This window comes from Mobula birostris, chromosome 7 (genome assembly GCF_030028105.1).
Source record: "Mobula birostris isolate sMobBir1 chromosome 7, sMobBir1.hap1, whole genome shotgun sequence".
NCBI classification, from domain to species: domain Eukaryota; kingdom Metazoa; phylum Chordata; class Chondrichthyes; order Myliobatiformes; family Myliobatidae; genus Mobula; species Mobula birostris.
The window spans coordinates 77,568,275-77,587,621 of NC_092376.1; the positions used below are offsets into that span (position 1 = coordinate 77,568,275).

At 41.0% G+C, this 19,347-nt stretch overlaps 2 protein-coding genes across 4 annotated transcripts in view; one reads left to right on the forward strand and one right to left on the reverse strand.

The window, feature by feature from the left end:
• ercc5 (excision repair cross-complementation group 5) overlaps positions 1 to 19,347 on the forward strand; it is a 136,495-nt gene that overhangs the window by 58,386 nt on the left and 58,762 nt on the right. The window lies entirely within an intron of this gene.
• LOC140200319 (homocysteine S-methyltransferase YbgG) overlaps positions 1 to 19,347 on the reverse strand; it is a 70,015-nt gene that overhangs the window by 42,976 nt on the left and 7,692 nt on the right. For all 3 annotated transcript variants that reach the window (XM_072263473.1, XM_072263472.1, XM_072263474.1), the window contains exons 2-6: positions 19,222 to 19,289; positions 17,241 to 17,413; positions 9,294 to 9,397; positions 7,133 to 7,294; positions 1,146 to 1,351 (exon numbers count right to left, since the gene is read on the reverse strand). In XM_072263473.1, coding sequence (XP_072119574.1) covers positions 1,146 to 1,351; positions 7,133 to 7,294; positions 9,294 to 9,397; positions 17,241 to 17,413; positions 19,222 to 19,289 — 713 coding nt within the window. The remainder of the gene's footprint in view (positions 1 to 1,145; positions 1,352 to 7,132; positions 7,295 to 9,293; positions 9,398 to 17,240; positions 17,414 to 19,221; positions 19,290 to 19,347) is intronic.

A 19,347-nucleotide genomic window follows, 5' to 3' on the forward strand; every position in this document is an offset into this window, starting at 1 on the left:
CCTGATATAAAAACATATAAAACAAATCAATAACATATGGTAAACACGAGGAAGTCTGCAGATGCTGGAATTTCAAGCAACACACATAAAAGTTGCTGGTGAACGCAGCAGGCCAGGCAGCATCTCTAGGAAGAGGTACAGTCAACGTTTCAGGTCGAGACCCTTCGTCAGGACTAACTGAAAGAAGAGCTAGTAAGAGATTTGAAAGTGGGAGGGGGAGGGGGAGGGATGGAGCCAAGAGCTGGACAGTTCATTGGCAAAAGGGATATGAGAGGACCATGGAACAGGAGGCTAGGGAGAAAGGGGGAGGGGGGGAAACCCAGAGGATGGGCAAGGGATATAGTGAGAGGGACAGAGGGAGAAAATGGAGAGAGAGAAAAAGGACGTGAGTATATAAATAAATAACGGATGGGGTACGAAGGGGAGGTGGGGCATTAGCGGAAGTTTGAGAAGTTAATGTTCATGCCATCAGATTGGAGGCTACCCAGATGGAATATAAGGTGTTGTTCCTCCAACCTGAGTGTGGCTTCATCTTTACAGTAGAGGAGGCCGTGGATGGACATATCAGAATGGGAATGGGACGTGGAATTAAAATGTGTGGCCACTGGGAGATCCTGCTTTCTCCGGCGGACAGAGCGTAGGTGTTCAGCAAAACGATCTCCAAGTCTGCGTCGGGTCTCGCCAATATATAGAAGGCCACGTCGGGACCACCGGACGCAGTATGTCACCTTAGCCGACTCACAGATGAAGTGTCGCCTCACCTGGAAGGACTGTGTGGGGAATCAGTATTTTCTCTTAATCATAGCCATAAAAATATGACTGCAAAATATGGCCATGAACTTATATATCCCAGTGAGGTCTTTGCATCATTTCATCCATTTGTATAGAACTCAGGCAAAACAAGTGGCTAATCTAAAGCTAATAATTTTGAACAACTATGAATTAATATTTCTTGCTACATTATGCAAGAATCTTCAAGTAACATAAAAAACAGGTCCACATTTTCAAAGAGGGCTTAAAAGCCTAGCTGAGTTTACAAAGGGAGATGTTATTTTTCCCAACTAAAGAGAAACTGATGATACATCTTTCATTGTAATTTTACATTACAAAATAAGATAATTTATTAGTCAGTTTAAATAACCCACCCCTTATTAGGATTCCATTTTTCTCCACTGTTTGGATATACAATCCATCCACCTTTTGGACGTTTATTTTGTTCAACAGTAGCAAGGATAGAACCAACTACATCTGGCGAGCAGCAATTTAATCCTACTGCCACCAGCTGATCAGAATCAATAGGATATTTCACAGCATCAGCAAACTTCTCTCCATGGGAAATACGTTGCTCATCCTGCAAAGTAGTTAGAAAATTATTGTGTTAAAATCCATATCAAAAGTACCAGCCTAGAAAATAATCCAGCCAGCAAAATGCAGGATTTTGGAAAGGAGTTGTATTGTGGTGAGTAGAAGCTCACAACAGTAGTTGATCATGTATTTCTTGTGAAACCTAGAACAGTATTCTGCTCCTGACTCGACAGAAATCAGTTAAATGCTCATATTTCCCACCTCATTCCCTATCCTTCCAGCTCTTTCTGTATTGACAGTTCACAGTACTCAATCAGCACCTGAATGAAAATACAGAAGAGGGAAGAAGAGAGCTTATCAACTATGAGGTGATGTCACAATAATTGAAAAATCAACTACTGCAATTTTGATCACATTATCTTATGGTGCATTGGCCTTCATCAATCGTGGGATTGATTTTAGGAGCCAAGAGGTAATGTTATTGCTATATAGGACCCTGGTCAGACTCCACTTGGAGTACTGCACTCAGTTCTGGTCACCTCACTATACGAATGATGTGGAAACCATAGAAAGGGTGCAGAGGAGATTTACAAAGATGTTGCCTGTATTGGAGAGCATGCCTTTTGAGAATAGGTTGAGTGAACTCGGCCTTTTCTCCTTGGTGCGATGAAAGGTGAGAGGTGACCTGATAGAGGTGTATAAGATCATAAAAGGCATTGATCGAGTGGATAGTCAGAGTTTTTTTCCGAGGGCTGAAATGGATAGCACGAGAGGGCACAGTTTTAAGGTGCCTGGAAGTAGGTACAGAGGAGATGTCAGGGGTAAGTTTTTTTACGCAGAGAGTGGTGAGTGCGTAGAATGGGCTGCTGGCAACGGCGGTGGAGGAGAAAACAATAGGATTTTTTAAGAGACTCCTGGATAGGTACATTGGGCTTACAAAAATAAAGGGCTATGGGTAACCCGAGGTAATTTCTAAGGTAAGGACTTGGTTGGCACAGGTCTGTGGGTCGAAGGGCCTGTATTGTGCTGTAGATTTTCTATGTTTCTATCATTTTTCTAACAAGTGCAGCAAAATAAAATCCAGCTCAAAGTCAACATTTCATAGCATCATAGAATAATTACATAAAGAAAGAAGCATTTTGACTATTCTCACCAGACTTATTACCTGCTCATGAGGTTTAAAAATTCTTCATTGGACTGATAGAACAGAAAGATTGTTTTTCTCCTGTGAAGAGTGGACTGATTGGTGGAGGTGTTGCAAGTGGACGGCAGTTTCTCACAGTTCAAAAGTACTAAGTAAATTTCTTATCAATGTATACCATATACAACCTTGAGATTCATTTTCACAGGAAAACAACTAAATACAATGGAGTCCTCAAAAATCCACATACAATAAAGACCACAAACACCAAATGTGCAAAAGACGACAAAACGTGCAAGTAATTGAAAAAAAGTAAACAAATAATACACAGCTGCAGAGTCCCTGAAAGTGAGTCCACAGGCTATGGAATCAGTTCAGCAGTGAGGCGAGTGAACTCGGTCCAGGAGCCTGAAGGCAGCTAGGCAACAACTGCTCCCGAACCTGGTGGCATGGCACCCAAGACTCCTGCACCTCCTGTCCAATGTAATAGCCATTGTAATTGAAGAGAGGAAGATGGGTCAAACACAGGCAGATGGGACTATTCAGGTGGGGGGTCTTGGCTGGCATGAAGTAGTGGGGCTGAACACCGGTTCATTTTTCGCTCTTTGGCCTCAACACTTTAATCTTGTGTATCAAAGTGCACCAGAGACAGGAATTAAAAAGTCAACACTTTTCTTTTTTCCAGTTAAATAGATTCAAGACCAGCACAGAAGTTTCTCAGTCTCAATCCCTTCCTAACCAGCAAAGCCAACAGCATACTGTGCTGCCAAGAACCAAAAGCTCTCAATCTTTGCATCAGTAAGAAGCTTTCACAATTTCACTGAGATTTTCAATCAACACAGAACCTGGCCCTTCCTCCAATAAATCTGCACAGACCATCAAGCACCCATTTATATGAATTCAAGTTTATTCTCCCTGCATTCCCATTAACTACCGTCACACTCTACCACTCACCTACACACTAATGGACTATTTATCAACCTATTTACATGGCTTTGGGATACGAGAAGAAACCCACACATTCACAGAGAGAAAATGAAAACTCTGCAGACATCACCAGAGATTAAGATGAAGTCCAGGACACTGGAGATGTGACAACCCTAAAAGCACATCAGTGATCTGATACCTAGTTCTTAATGATTGTCTTAAATGTTTTTTTCTTATGATCACAAGGCCCTCTTGGACATCGGTAATACAAAATACTGCAAGTCCAATTCATCAGTTCATTGATGAGACCAACGACCCTAATGCCTCAATATTGCCTTTTGCAGTCATTTAGGGAAGGAAGCACTGGAGGCGGTGTGTGATATTACAGAGGTGCAGCGGCACGCTGGATTGTGCGCTGGGGTGGGGGCTGGCCCCTGCAGGCCAGCTCTCCTGTTAGTGCTGCCCTCAAATGCTCACTCCCTGGAAGACAAGCTGGATTGCCTTCGTCTGCGGTTGACCCAGTGTGAGATGAGGGACTGCTGTGTGCTTGTTCTCAAAGATACGTGGCTTCAGAACAAGATCACACGCACCATCAATCTTCAGGTCAAGCTACTCAGGGACTTATGCTAATATTATTTTGTGAATATATGTGCTATTGTTACTATATATGTTGTGTGTGACTATATGTACTGTGTTCTGTACCTTAGCCCCAGAGGAATGCTGTTTCACTTAACTGTATACATGTGTACGGTCGAATGACAATTGAACTTGAATTTGAGGTCAAAAGTTAAATTTGAGGAAAGAACTAAATCTTCATCACGTGATTATCAATAGCTTTAAAAGACCTAATGTTGCCTAACATTAATCAATGACAAAGATCATTGAAACGATGGAGAATGGAATGATAATGACAACTACTCATGATCACATGTTTTCAGTACAGGGCCAATTCTGTCAGCATCAGAACACAATCTTTATGTACAAGAATAGCATTAGTCAGCTGATGTTCATCTTCCCAGGTGATGTGACTGTGCATGTTGTTGAAGGATCATTAATTTTCTTCCCATAAATATGAGAGGGGGCATAGTGGAGAGGGCTCTGGGACATCTGGACAATGAAGATGCATAAATCAAGATGCTCTTCATTGACTACAGCTCAGCATTCAACACTATCATCCCCTCAAAACTAATCGATAAGCTCTGAGACCTAGGCCTTGATACCTCCTTGTGCAACTGGATCTCCAATTTCTTCACTTGCAGACCCAAGTCAGTTTGGATTAGCAACAACATTTCCTCCACAATCACCAACAGCACAGGTGCAACACAAAGCTGTGTGCTTCGGCCTCTACTGAAATCACTTTATATTTACGACTGTGAGGCTAAGTACAGCTCCAATGCCATATTTAAGTTTTCTGACACCACTGTTGTTGACCAAATCATAAGTGGTGACACACTGGCATATTGGAGGGAGATCGCAAACCTGGGTGAATGGAGCCACAACAAACTCTCACTCAACATCAGTAAAACCAAGGAGCTGATTATTGACTACAGAGGAGGAAACCAGAGGTCCAAGAGCCAGTCCTCATTAGGGGTTCAGAGTTGGAAAGGGACAGTAACTTAAAATTACCTGATATTATCATTTCAGAAGATCTGTCTTGGGATGAGTACATAAGTGTCATTTCAAGGAAAGCAGATAAGCACCCCTACTTTCTTATAAGTTTACACAAATTCAGCATGTTATCTAAAATTTAAAACTTTGACAAACTTCTATAGATGTAAAGTGGAGATTATCCTGAATGGTTGTAAGGAAACACCAATGCACAAGAATGGAAAAGTCTACAAAAGGTAGTGGATACAGCTCAGTCCCCACCATTGAGCACATCTGCACAGAGCACTGCCACAAGAAAGCAGCATCCATCATCAAGAACCCCCGCCATCCAGGCCATGCTCTCTTCTTGCTGTTGCCAGATACGGGCACAGGAACCTTAGATCCCACACTACCAGGTTCAGTAACAGTTATCACCCTTCAGCCATCAAGCTTCTGAACTAGCATAGATAACTTCACTCACCTCAACACTGAACTGGTTCCACAACCTATGAAATCACCTTTATGGACTCTACAACTCATTTTTTCAATACTATTTATTTATTATTTGTCTGTTTTTGAGTATTGGCACAGTTTCTCTTCTTTTGCACATTGACTGTTTGTCAGTCTTTGTTTGTGTGTAGGTTTTCATTGATTCGATTGTATTTCCTTTTCCACTGTGGATGCCCACAAGTTTCCGGTAAGATGACGGCATGCTCAGATGCAGTTTTCTCTCTGGGTCCAATCAAAAGTGTATTTGCTCGTCCTGTTTAGGTCTTTCTTAAAATGTCAAGTCACTGTTGAATACTAAGAATATCACATACCCTAGGACTATCCCATCAGTGAGTTGCTCAATAGCAATGAAGCTGGACTTATTGTATACCATTGATGTGTTGCTAAGACATTTTGCGTACTTGTGCTGAGACAATGCATGGTGCAAGTGATTGTCTTGGATGTTGTGACTGTGATTGCAAGACACAGCTGGACATTAGTAATGTAAAATACTGCAAGTTCACTGGCAAGCTGACGACGGAGGGAGGGAGCTGTGTTTCCTCAGTTGTGGCGAGGAGTAGGCCCTCGCTCCAGAGTTGCCTTCTGCAGCCACCCAGGGGTGAAGATGCCAGAGGCAGTATGGGAGAGAGCAGAGAGGCCTCTGTGGGTGCACTGGAATCCATATTGGGTTGGGAGCAGGCCCCTCCCATCGGTGTTGCCTTCCAAGGTTTGCTCAGTGCCGCTCCCCGGTACTTGCTCAATACTGCCCTCCAGCATTCACTCAGTGGAAGAACAAGCTGCACCAGCACAACTTACCATCAATCGACCGTCATGCCACTCAGGGACTTGGGTTAGATTATTTTTTTCTGACAGCATGTTTTTCTGAAATCATAACCATAGGTGCTTTTTATTTGTGTGATGTGCTATGTGCTGTGTACTGCGTGTTATTAGTAATCTGCTTTGCACCTTGGCCCCAGTTTTGTTTGGCTATATTCATGTACAGTTGAATGATAAGTAAATTTGAACCCGAACTTGAAAATGAATCTCATGGTAGACATTCACATATGTACTTTGTAATAAATTTATTTAGAGCTCTTGTACTTTGGAGGTGTTGCGGTAGTCCTGGCAACAACACTGCTCAAATTTGGTGAATTTATGATTTTGAGTAAAGCTCACATTCACAGTCATATAAGTATGGAAGCAGCCCTTCGGCCCATTAAGTCAATGCCTGCCATCAAGCACCCATTAGAGTGATCCTGCCCTAATCCTTTTGATTGTCCTCTCATTCCCATCAGACTCCAACACGCTGACACAGTGGGGTCAATAGCATACCAACCCATTTTTTGTGATGTGGCAGGAAGCTACTGTAATCTGGTCAAAACGATCACGGAGAACTCGTAAACTCCACACAGACACTTCTAGAGATCAGAATTGAATGCAGAATGCTGGACCTGTAAGACAGCAGCTCCACTGGATAGCCCACTCCTACTCCCCAGTTTACATACTGATTGCTGTTCTACAGTGGCTCAACATGTTAAGTCCACTGACACTCGAATCTCTTTTAGCCTCACCCCTAATTTGACACAACTTAAAATAGGTTAAGTCTGATTCTGTTGCCAAATCTTAATTAATTTGGAAATCAATCAAAAAAATAATTACTATAATTCAACTTTGTTTAATTACCTTACAGGAAAATGACAGCCAGCCTTTGCTGTTTGGAAATTCTCTAAGAAGTTCCACCAGAGCTTCTCCTTCTTTTTGACTGGGAATTGTTTCCATTGCAATGAGATCCACTCCTGCTGTTATTAAGGACTGCATCTGAGGTCGATGCCAAGTCTTTAATTCCTGCACCAAGCCAAAAAGATTATGCAGCATTTCAAACATAAATAAAATGATTACTGCTAAGTATCTGTGAAGTTAAAGCAATAATTATTAAGTACAATTTTAACTTAATTGACTTAAATATTTAAATTAGTCATACTAATTCGTGATTACATTAATGGAAACTATAGTATTATGCTATCATAAAGTATACATCAGCAAATGTTATGCTATATAGTCACTCTAATTAAAATGCTTACAACTCCAAACTTGTTAGAAAATAATGTTTTAAAGCATCACGATGAATATGTTTCAGCTTACAAACACATAAATGTAGAAAATTTACAAAGTCTTTGCAAATTTCCTATATTTATATATTTGTAAATGAAAACCAATAAATGGATACTTTAATTATACAGTTGTAAACTGCATCACAAGGTGGATAAATGCAAGTTAAACTATAGTACCATCACTCACTTCTTTTTGACCCAGGAAATCTTTTATTCAGATATCTGAATAAAGTGTCAATGAAAGGTACTCTCGAATTCTTCATTATAAATCCAGACTCCCATATCTTCCTTAACTTTGCCATTCTATCACTATCACATTTCCACCATCTCCACTGATCCCGTTCAGAATCAGAATCAGATTTAAAATCACTAGCACTATGTGTGTGTTTATATAAGTAGTGCAAACAGAGAGGGAAAAATGATATTGAGGTAGTGTTCACGGATTCATTGTCCATTCAGAAATCTGAAGGCAGAGGGGAAGGAGCTGTTCCTGAAATGGTGAGTGTGAGTCTTCAGGCTCCTGTAACTGCTCCTTGATGTAGCAATAAGAAGAGGGCATGTCTGGGTACTGGGGAGGCCAGTACGCATGACGGAGCTGGCTAAGTGTACACCTTTCCACAGCTTTTTCCAATCCTGTGCAGTGGCCCCCTCCATACCAGACAGTGATGCAACCAGTTAGAATGCTCTCCTTATCTGTGGAAATTTGCAAGTGTCTTCGGTGACAGACAATTCTCCTCAAATGCTACTGCAGGAGGAAGTTACCTGCATTCAAATGGTCTCTCTCTCCCTCAATGCTGTTGGAGGATGATGCCAGAGTCCTGGGTCTTGGACAAGGTTTAATCAAGAGGGCTTGTGGATTGGACTCTGTAGTTCATGTTATGATGTGTTTCTGGCTTCTGGACACTTCATTTTTGTTGCTATTTTACGCAATTTTGATTGAGACAGCCTGCAGATAATGAACGACATAGTGCTAGATTTAACTGAACTGAGCTTAACTGAATATGCCTAGACTCTTTCGATGACGACTTTGTGGCCTGGTGTTTTATATTCTCCGTTTTTCCACTAATTTCGTTTTTGCCAGTTGTGCATGGGGGACGGGGGTTGATGCTTTTCTTTGAATAGGGTCCATGGTTTTCTGTTTTGTGGCTGTCTGCGGGAAGACGAATTTCAGGGCCTAATACCGCATAAATTGATAATAAATGTACTGTGAATCTTTGAATCATTGAAATATAGCCACTGTCGTGCCTTCACTTACTGAGCAACTCTATAGCTTTTAAGAAGGTATTAAAAATTAATCACATTGTGTAGAGTTATCAGATTCCCTCTCTGAATGTGATTTTCAAACTGCCATTTTGCCCAACGACCTCTCAAACATCATAATTACTTCTTCACAGATGTTTAATAACCAAATAGATCCTGGTTTGAGGCAGTCTCAGGATAAGAGATGAAATTCAAAGCTGAGTTGGGACTCCTTATTCAGTGGTGCATGAATAATTGGTATTCTCCAGCCCAGAGAATTATGGATACTCAGCACTGAGTATATTAAATTCATGGGTTAATAAGTTTGTCGAGTGCAAGGAAATAAAGATTCCTGGAAGAGGTAACCACGTGGACAGGATCAAAATAATTTTACGAGCATATCTTCCAGTGTATGTCATGTTTTCTACTGAAAAAGACTAATGCTAGCACTGACAAAGTCATTGAAGTGAAACAATGCCAGATTTGCTGATTACCTCTTTAGACATGTGGTCAATATAGTTCCCTGAATATTCAGAACCATCATGTAAAAATGCTCCGTAGGGTCCAATGGAACCTGCAATGAGGGGCTTTTGCCTCTCTTTAAAACAGTAGCAAAACATTTTAGTTTGTTTATTAATAAACCAACATAAGCAAGTAGAATTAATTGCATTAAAAATCTGTCGAAAGTTAAGCAAATCTTAATCAAGTGACTAGCTTAGGCATATTACTCTGGAAATTCTCAGGTTTAAGTCTCAACTGGCATTCAGTTAGCTGTTCATATGCAATAGAGTGGTCAAGGTGATAAAAACCATTTATGCATCCCAGGTTAAGAAGGAAGAAGTAGTCTACATTCATGTCCCTCCTCACTAATTTGTAACTTCTTTCTAAAATTGAAATACTGATGTCGAGCTTGGACAAGATCATCCCTGGGTTTGGCACACATTGTGATTAAATAACCTACACATATTTTCTGTTGAGCATCATACATAAAGCCACCCACTTAATCTAAATATTCAAAGATAATTAACACCCCTTGCTCTATACCTCTGTATGAATCAATATCATCAAGTTAAATGACAAATAAAGTAATGAAACGCAGCAAAAGAGACATATAAGAGTCTGTTAAAATACAAAGAACATGATTAATCAGAAACATTAAAGGATTCAAGAGAAATGTGGTGAGTTACAATTTAACTTCATATTGGAAATAGTTCAATACAGGACATGTTAACAGTGATCCCACCAATGCCCTTGAACAGAAATCCTATAAAAAGTAGTGGATACAGCCCAGTCCCTCAGAGGTAAAGCCCTCCCCACCATTGAGCACACCGACACAAAGCATTGTCGCAGGAAAGTAGCATCCCTCTTCGAGGACCACCACCATCCAGGCCATGCTCTTTTCTCACTGCTGTCATTTGTAAGAAGGTACAGGAGCCTCAGGACTCACACCACCAGGTTTAGGAATAGTTACTATCCCTCGACAATCAGGCTCTTGAACCAGAGGGGATAACTTCACTCAACTTCACTTGCCCCATCACAACCTATGGGCTCACTTTCAAGGACTCTTCATCTCATGTTCTCCATATTTATTGTTTATTTATTTATTATTATTAATATTATTTCTTTATTTTTGTATTTGCACAGTTTGTTGTTTTTTTGCACACCGGTTGAACACATATGTTGCTGTAGTCTTTCATTAATTCTATTTTGGTTATTACTCTATTATTGATTGTGAAGACACGCAGTCCTCTTTTATTGTCATTTAGTAATGCATGCATTAAGAAATGATACAATATTTCCTCCGGTGTGATATCACAAAACACAGGACAGACCAAGACTGAAAAACTAACAAAACCACATAATTATAACATATAGTTACAACAGTGCAACAATACCATAACTTGATGATGAACAGTCCACGAGCACAGTAAAAAGTTCAAAGTCTCTCAAATGTCCCACATCTCACGCAAACCGGAGAAGGAAGAAAACTCTCCCTGCCATGCCCGACCACAGTCCGACTCTGAGTCGTCTGAAAAACTTTGAGCCTCCGATCAGCTCTCCAACACCGAGTACCGAGCACCACCTCTATCCAAACGACTCGACCTCAATCTTGGTCGCCAACAGCAGGCAAAGCCGGGGATTTTGAGGCCTACCCTCGGAAGATTTCTCGATCGTGCAGTAACAACGGCAGCGAAACCTGCGTTTCAGAAATTTCTCCAGATGTTCCTCTGTGCTTTCACGTCTGTCTCCATCAAATCAGAATTGTTCACGGCCCCTATTTAATGGATACAATATCATTTTCACCGGAGGACTGTGCATGCGCAGCGCGCTGCTCTCTCTCCTCCTGCCGATTTACTGAGTATTCACGCAAGAAAATGAATCTCAGTGTTGTATATGGCGATATACTTTGATACCTTGATAATAAATTTACCTTGAACTTTGTATAATAGTTCAGTGCTCCGGTAAGCTGTGCTCCAGTAATGTTGGAAAATGCATGGTCATGCACTTTGGTAGTAGAAATAAACATGCAAACTATTTTCTAACTGGGGAGAAAATCCAGGAATCTGAGATGCAGAGGGACTTGAGAGTCCTTGTGCAGAACACCCTGAAGTTTAACTTGCAAGTTGAATCAGTAGCGAGGAAGGCAAATGCCATGTTAGCATTCATTTCAAGAGGTATAGGGTACAAGAGCAAGGATGTGATGCGGAGGCTTTATAAGGCACTGGTGAGGCCTCACCTTGAGCATTGTGAATAGTTTTGGGCTCGTCATCTTAGAAAAGATGTGCTGGCATTGGAAAGGGTCCAGAGGAGGTTCACAAAGATGATTCCAGGAATGAAAGGGTTATCATACAGGGAATGTTTGATGGCTCTGGGTCTGTACCCGCTGGAATTCAGAAGGATGAGGGGGGATCTCATTGAAACCTGTCGAATATTGAAAGGCCTAGACAAAGTAGATGTGGTAAGGATGCTTCCCATGGTGGAAGAGTCTAGGACAAGAGGGCACAGCCTCAGGACAGAAACAGAGAAGCGGAGAAATTTCTTTAGTCAAAGGGTGGTGAATTTGTTGCCACATGCAGCTGTGGAGGCCAGGTCACTGGGTGTATTTAAGGCAGAGGTTGATAGGTTCTTGATCGGACATGGCATCAAAGGTTACGGGAAGAAGGCTGGGAACTGGGGTTGAGGAGGAGATAGAAAAAATGATTAGCCATGGCAGAGCAGACTTGACAGGCCAAATGGCCTAATTCTGCTTCTATGTCTTATGGTCTAACCTGAACTTCACATCATCGAGTTCAAAAATCCCTTGGCAGCAGGGGATTCAAATTCAGTTAATTTAATAAATTCTGGCATCAATGATAGTGATAATAAAATTAACAATATCTTGCAAAACAAAAGCAGCTTGTTCAACTCCTGCCCTTTGAAGGAAGGAAATTTACCACCCTTGCCCAAACTGAATTATATGGGTCCTCGATGGAACAATGTGGTTGACTCTTGAACTGGCTTTGAAATTCCCAAGTAAGCCTCTGGGATCAAGGGCAATTGTGCTAACTGCTACACCACCATGCTACCCAATGGTTTCCAGTTGGCAGCAGATCAAAATCTCTGACAAAAAATATCATTGCCCTCATCTACAAGCACAAGAAAAAGATGAAAGGTAACCTAATAGTCTGTTTGCAGTTAAGTGTTCCACGATCACTGCACTTTGAAAGGCATAGGCAACCGTTGATTTTGCAGCTCATGAACTATTGGCAGTGGCTGCAATGATGCTCCCATAGCAACCAGAATATTGGGTATTCTACTGCTGGAGGCAGCTTCACTGTCACTGAAGTCATAGAAGTGGCTGGTGGGGATCTCAAAGTAGAGGTAATGAGTATCTAAGTTTGCTGATGACACCGCTGTTGCCGGCCGAATCAAAGGTGGCAACAACTTGGCACAGAAGAGGGAGACTGAAAATCTGTCAAATGTTGCCACAATAACAACCTCTCACTCAACATCAGAAAAAACAAGTAGCTGATAATCGATTACAGAAGGAAGAAGCCAGAGGTCCATGAGCCAGTCCCCATGAGGGGATTGGAGATGGACAGAATCAGTAATTTTAAATTCCCTGGTGTCAATATATCAGGCTCCTGAACTAGTGCGCAGAATTTCACCTACCACAACTCCGAATTGATACTTCAAGACTACAGACTAACTTTCAAGGACTCTACTATATTTTTTTTTTGCACAATTTGTCTTCTCTTGCACATTGGTTATTTGTCAGTCTTTATCTATGCACAGGTTTTCATAAAATCTATTGTATTTTTTCCTGTAAATACCTGCAAGAAAATGAATCTCAAGTCAGTATATAGAAACATACACTGATTGTATGTTCAGTCTTCTGCTGCTGTAGCCCATTCACTTCAAATTCCGACGTGTTGTGCATTCAGAGACACTCTTGAGCACACCACTATTATAACATGTGGTTATTTGAGTTACTGTCGCCTTCCTATCAGCTTGAAACAGTCTGGGAGATTTTAACACACAGAACCGTCACTCACTGAGTGTTTATTGTTTTTACATTGTTCTCTAAAAACTCTAAAGACTGTTGTGTGTGAAAATCCCAGGTCAGCAGTTTCTGAGATACTCAAACCACTCCGTACTCCACCAACAGTCATTCCAAGGCCAGAGTCACTTAGATCATATTTCTTCCCCATTCTGATGTTTGGTCTGAACAACAACTGAACCTCTTGACCATGCCTGCATGCTTTTATGCATTGAGTTGCTGTCACATGATTGGCTGATTAGATATTTGCTTTAATGAGCAGGTGTACAGGTGTAACTAATACTCCATCTCCGGGCCTACTTTTTCAGCGAGGACTCTCCACCCCACACAGATGACCCATTCCCCCATCTTCAACCCTCCTCCTCTTCATGGACATCCCACTCTGGATCTTTTCACTGCTAACTGCCGAAGGGACACCAACCGTCTCAACTTCAACACTCTTCTCTCCAATTCCAACCTCACTCCTTCTGAACACATTGCTCTCCACTCTCCCCACACTAACCCCAGCCTCACCATCAAACCCACAGATAAGGGGGGTGCTGTATCTTGCTGAGGCCCACCTCCAACTCTCAGACACCTCTTCTTACTTACCACTTGAACAGGACCCCACTAAAGAGTACCAGGTAATGCTTCACTCCAGGTAATCATTATCTACACCCCAATTCTGTAGAACAAGCAGCTGGTCATTTTCTAGCAGTTCCCACTGGTGCTGACGATGTCCTGATCTGTTGATCTGCATGGCAACTTTATCATCAATACGGCTGGATGATCTGGCAGAATCAACAACAAGCTAGATGTCCCTTCGGAGTCCTGATAGAAGTGGTAAATGATGTTAAACTCTGCAATATCCTCAGTAACCCTGGTGAAATCCAGGTGGTTACACCTGGTCCCAGGTATGTTTCCTCTCCATTCCAAGCAATCATTGACAAATCCAACATCACAGTGGTATTCTCCTCAGGCACTGTCTTCTGCTGGAGTAACCCTAAGCTCAGGAAATACCAAGGAACTTAAATAGTATTGAACAGGTTGAAGGACCATGGAACCTTTTCTTAACTCCCCAGTGCACCAGTAGAAAGCAATCAAGGTGAACATTAAGAAGTTCTTCATCTTCAAAGGTGTTCAGCAACTGCGAAAAAGAGGGAGGGAATTTTATCAACTCCAGGAAAGATTACTGAAGCTGTTCCTGCTGCAATTGATCAGGGTGAATAAGAAAATGGAACTCCAAGAAGAAAAGAAGCTGTTTGCTTTCAAGATCATCTTCCAATCCAGAGTCGGTTCAATGGAGCAGGATGAGTCATGTTCATACTTCTGTGAAGTTCACAGTGTTAGCTCTATAATTGGGAGCCTTAGCTAAGAGGACAGTTCAATAATATCCCACACAGCCAAATATACAGTACAAAGGATCTGCAAATCCCTCCTGGCTGATCTGCGCAATTTGGAGACCTCAAACAGCATGGCTTCCAGAACATCCTGTATTTTATATTGGTGTTTGAATTACAGTAATAGAAGAATCTAGGTCAGCCATCAACTCTGGATAGACCTTTGACAATAAAATTCTTAGAAGCAAAAGCATATTGGCCAAGATGTACATGGCTTTATGGGATTAAGTGAAGCCAGACTTGCTGGAAGTATATAATGCTATGTGTGCCTCCAGCTGCCAGCATATGAAAATCCACATGAAAGTACATCATCACACTCATCTACAAGCAGAAGGGAGAGGGGAGAGAGGAAAGCACTCATAATAGGCAATCTATCTCACCATTGAAGGTGGATTAGAAGATTCCATCCAAGTTCTCTGCCAGTCAAATCAAGTTTGCTCTAAGCCAAGGGATCTTTTGGGTGAAAACCTGTGTTGTATTTGGCAGAAAGATCTCGTTCAGATATATACCTTGTTCAGACATATAATTACCTAAGTAAAATTGATATAATATTGCACATAGTAAATAAAGAATATGCTTCCCAAATGAGCCTTGGGGAGAAAATCCAAAATTGAATACAACTGTGATCAAAAGAGAAAATGCTGGAAATACACAAGGAGTTTATCTGCAGATGTGGATAGGAAACAGAGTTTCCAAAGTGGTCTACAAAGAGATATAGAGGTCTTTGTCACAATTCATCTCAAGCAACAACATGACTCAAGACTCTGTGCTCTACGGCCTTTTCCATGGCATGCAAACAGAAACAGACAGATTTATTTATTTATTTAAACTTTTATCACATGTACATTGAAACATACAGTGAAATGTGTTGCTTGTGTTAATAACTAAGCATGCACTGGGGGCAGCCAGCAAGGGTTGCCATGTATTCCAGCATCAACATAGTATGCCCATAATGTTCAACAGAACAGCAGCAACACAAGCCTCTCTCCTCCCTCCCACCCACCCACTACCCCAACTCACACACATAAACAATCCTCTAGCCCAAGGCCAGGCCACCTCTGAGCCTCCAGGTTCCAGTGGACTCAAAGACTTGCAGACACCAGGTCTCTAACTTCCCCAATGGATTTGCCGACTCAAGACCCAAGGTTTCAGCCATCAGTCCTCGACCTCTGGACTTCTGATCCACCTTCAGATTTTGATCTTTGGTATCAACCCCAGGGCTCACCGATGACAGGACCCCTACACTCCAGGCCTCAAACTCAGGACTTGTCGATAATGGGACCCCATCCCCTAGGCCTCAAACTCCAGACTTGCTGATTCGCACACCTTGGAGACCACTGGCCTTTGTACCTCCTGCCCACACAGACCTCCCATCCTGGGGCATGGAGGGGAACTCGCTGACCTGGAGGACCATAATTCTTCATCCTCACTGGTCTTTGTCCATAGTGCCTACCAGCCCAATGTCTATCCAGAGATTTCCTTTGTCACATGTCCATGCACTGGTCTTCGAACGCAGAGTGGAGGTTAGACACCAGCCTGACATCTAACTCCCCCTCATCCCTGTCCCTAAACCCTAACCTGAGCACTAATTCATCTCTCTGTCCCAGGAACCAAGCTACGACCTCAATGGAGACCACAGCCTGACACCATGTTGACTGCAAGACACGCTTTGCTGCTGGGAGATCATCAAAAAAGTGAAAGAGGCACATTAGTGCAAAGAGATGCATTGGCAGATCGACTGTAATGCTAACAGGCACATTCTAAGGACTTCGGGTACATTGCACTGATGTTTTGTGCAGGCATCACAAAGATTCTGCAAGAAAAGACCGGAGTCTAGAAACCTCTCGCCTCTGGACACTGAAGGGCTGGGCGTGTTTAACAAGCTCTCACGTATTTCACTCATGTTTCAACCTAAACACTCCTCAAGTAATGTCAACCTACAACTGAATGCACTGAATTGTGAGGTACAGTGAATGAGGATTACTGCCTGTTGTGATTGCAATACAGGATATTTTGTGAAGAAAGCTTATTTCTGGGGAAAAATACGAAAGAATAAAACCTTATTTTTCAAGTCATTCTCACATGCTATATATTTTTTTTAAAAATCTGATGTGCTTTTGAATGACATTGCAAGCAATGGGAAATATCCACAACTCCAAACTAATTAAATTTTTATCATCAGAGGGGTGGGCATCAGTAATGTTTCATTCCTTAACGTCACTTGATCAAAAATAAAGCATTACAAACAAATATTTCTGCTTTAATAAGAGATATTATTAATAGCTCAAATTCAATAAAACTTTGATAAATTTAACATTATTAGGAAATATTGTTACTTTACAAATCTGTTTACTACCAACTGCCTAAAAGGTTTACAATTACATGTTTACATATCATTCTGATTTAAAAAAATTGCAAAAATTTCAACACAGTCTATGCATAATATTTTGTCAAAACTAAAGAAAATATTAAAATTGTTGTAATATCCCCCAAGCAAAAAAAAATATTACTGTACAAGTTACCCATGCTTCCGGATTCTGCTAGAAACTCAGCAATGGCCTCTTTAGCAAGCTGTACTCCTGACTGCAAAAGCTGGTCTGCCTCCTCTGGTGTCAAACCAAGGTACTTCATAAATCCTGCCACACTCCCCTGGTATGTGGCTGTAGTGATGACATCAGCTCCATGCCAAAGGTAACTAGAAGGGAAAATTAATATAATTTTAAAGTTGAAATTAGATACATAATTTATTTTCAAAGTAAACTGACTTATTGTTACCAGTTGAAGCACAATATATTGAGTCCTGATAGAGGGTCTCGCCCTAAAATGTCAACAGTTTATTTCTCTCTCTAGATGCTGTCTGACCTACTGAGTTCCTCCAGGATTTTGTGTGTTACAGTAGATTACTCATTCCTTAATTTTAATGGGTAAATCATGTGAACTTTCTGGGTAACTGGGAAAATTATCTTGTTGGATCTGTTGACTTTTAGTCCCGGATTGGTGATTTCTGAATGTATAGGCAGTACCACTAGCAAATATTGGTAAACTGGCTAATAATCACAGGAGTTGAAATTAGTCGTGTTTAGTCATAGCATTAAACTTGAGAAAAGTTGTTCACTAAGTGACAATAAATCTTCTGATGGAACTTTTCTCTGGATTTGTTTGCTGTCAAAAAGAAGCAGACAACAATTACAGAGTAAAAATTAACTTCTGCATTGCGCAGCGTACTTGAGCGTTTATCTTGAAGATTTCTTTGATTCCTTTGCTTTATAATATTTTAGAGTGAGCTACCGAACAGTGCACCTCTTCTTGCAGCCATTTGATTCAATATTGCTGCTGCATTTTTAGACTTCAATATCTCTCATGCCCATATTTAAAGATCATCATTGTACACAAACCCCTACTTTTAACAGACCTGAATGAGGATTTAAAACAAAATATCTGTTAATGTAGTATCACCTATAGCTCAAATAGGAGCTCATTGCTTTAATAGCTTAATAAATTAGTGTTAATTCATTTATTTATTGAGATAAAGCATGGAATAGGCCCTTCAAGCCGCGACTTCCAGCAACCACAAACTTAATCTGAGCTTAATTATGGGACAATTTACAATGACCAATTAACCTACTAACCGTCTTTGACCTGTGGGAGGAAACCGGAGCACCCAGAGAAAACCCAGGCATTCCACAGGGAGGAAGTACAGATGACATCAGAATTGAACTCTGAACTCTGACACCCCGAGCTGTAATAACATTGTGCTAACTGCTACGCCACTGCAAACCCCTTATAAATTTCCAACCTTTACAGAACTGAAGAATAACTACAGATATTCAGTTTTTATCAATTATTCATGAGTCAAGATAATCATCACTGCTTTAAACACAAAAGTACTTTTAGAAAATGACTTGGTGAACTCAGTATATAACAATATTCAAAACTGAGATGCGGAGGAATTTCTTCAGCTACTGGGTGGTGAATCTGTGGAATTTGTTGCCACAGAAGACTGTAGAGGCCAAATCATTGTAAGTACTTAAGGCAGAAACTGATAGGTTCTTGATGGTTATGAGGATTAAGAATTACGGGTGAAGACAGGAGAATGGGGTTGAAAATAATATCAGCCATCTTTCAATCGCGAAGTGGATTCAATGGCCCAGTCAGGTCCTACACTGTATCTTATGGCCATACCATCTGATAGAAAACAGGCCACCTTAATGTTCACAACTTGAAGATGCAGTTTTGTATTTGATTGACCTCTGTTTCATCCCCTTGAGAGCCTTACCCAATTCTGAAGCTTACTTTGTGTCTTTCCATTTCAAATGTGCATGTGCAAAAGAGAAAGGAATTAGGTAGTACTGACTGTTCTTCCCAAGCACTTACAATGGATACCTATACAGGGGCCTCGGTGTAGATACGGCATGTGCTCATACATTTGATTGTATTTTTTTTTTAAATATTGAAAATAAACACTTCAAAAGAAAAAACAGAAAAATTGCTGCATCAAATTACCTTGTATGCACATTTTTGATAGCTTGTGGATTTGTTTGCAATACTCTTGCACTCCATAATGGATCGTCCTATCACACAGATAAAAGCTTTGATTATTAAAGTACATTTCTTTGAGCAGCTAGCTCA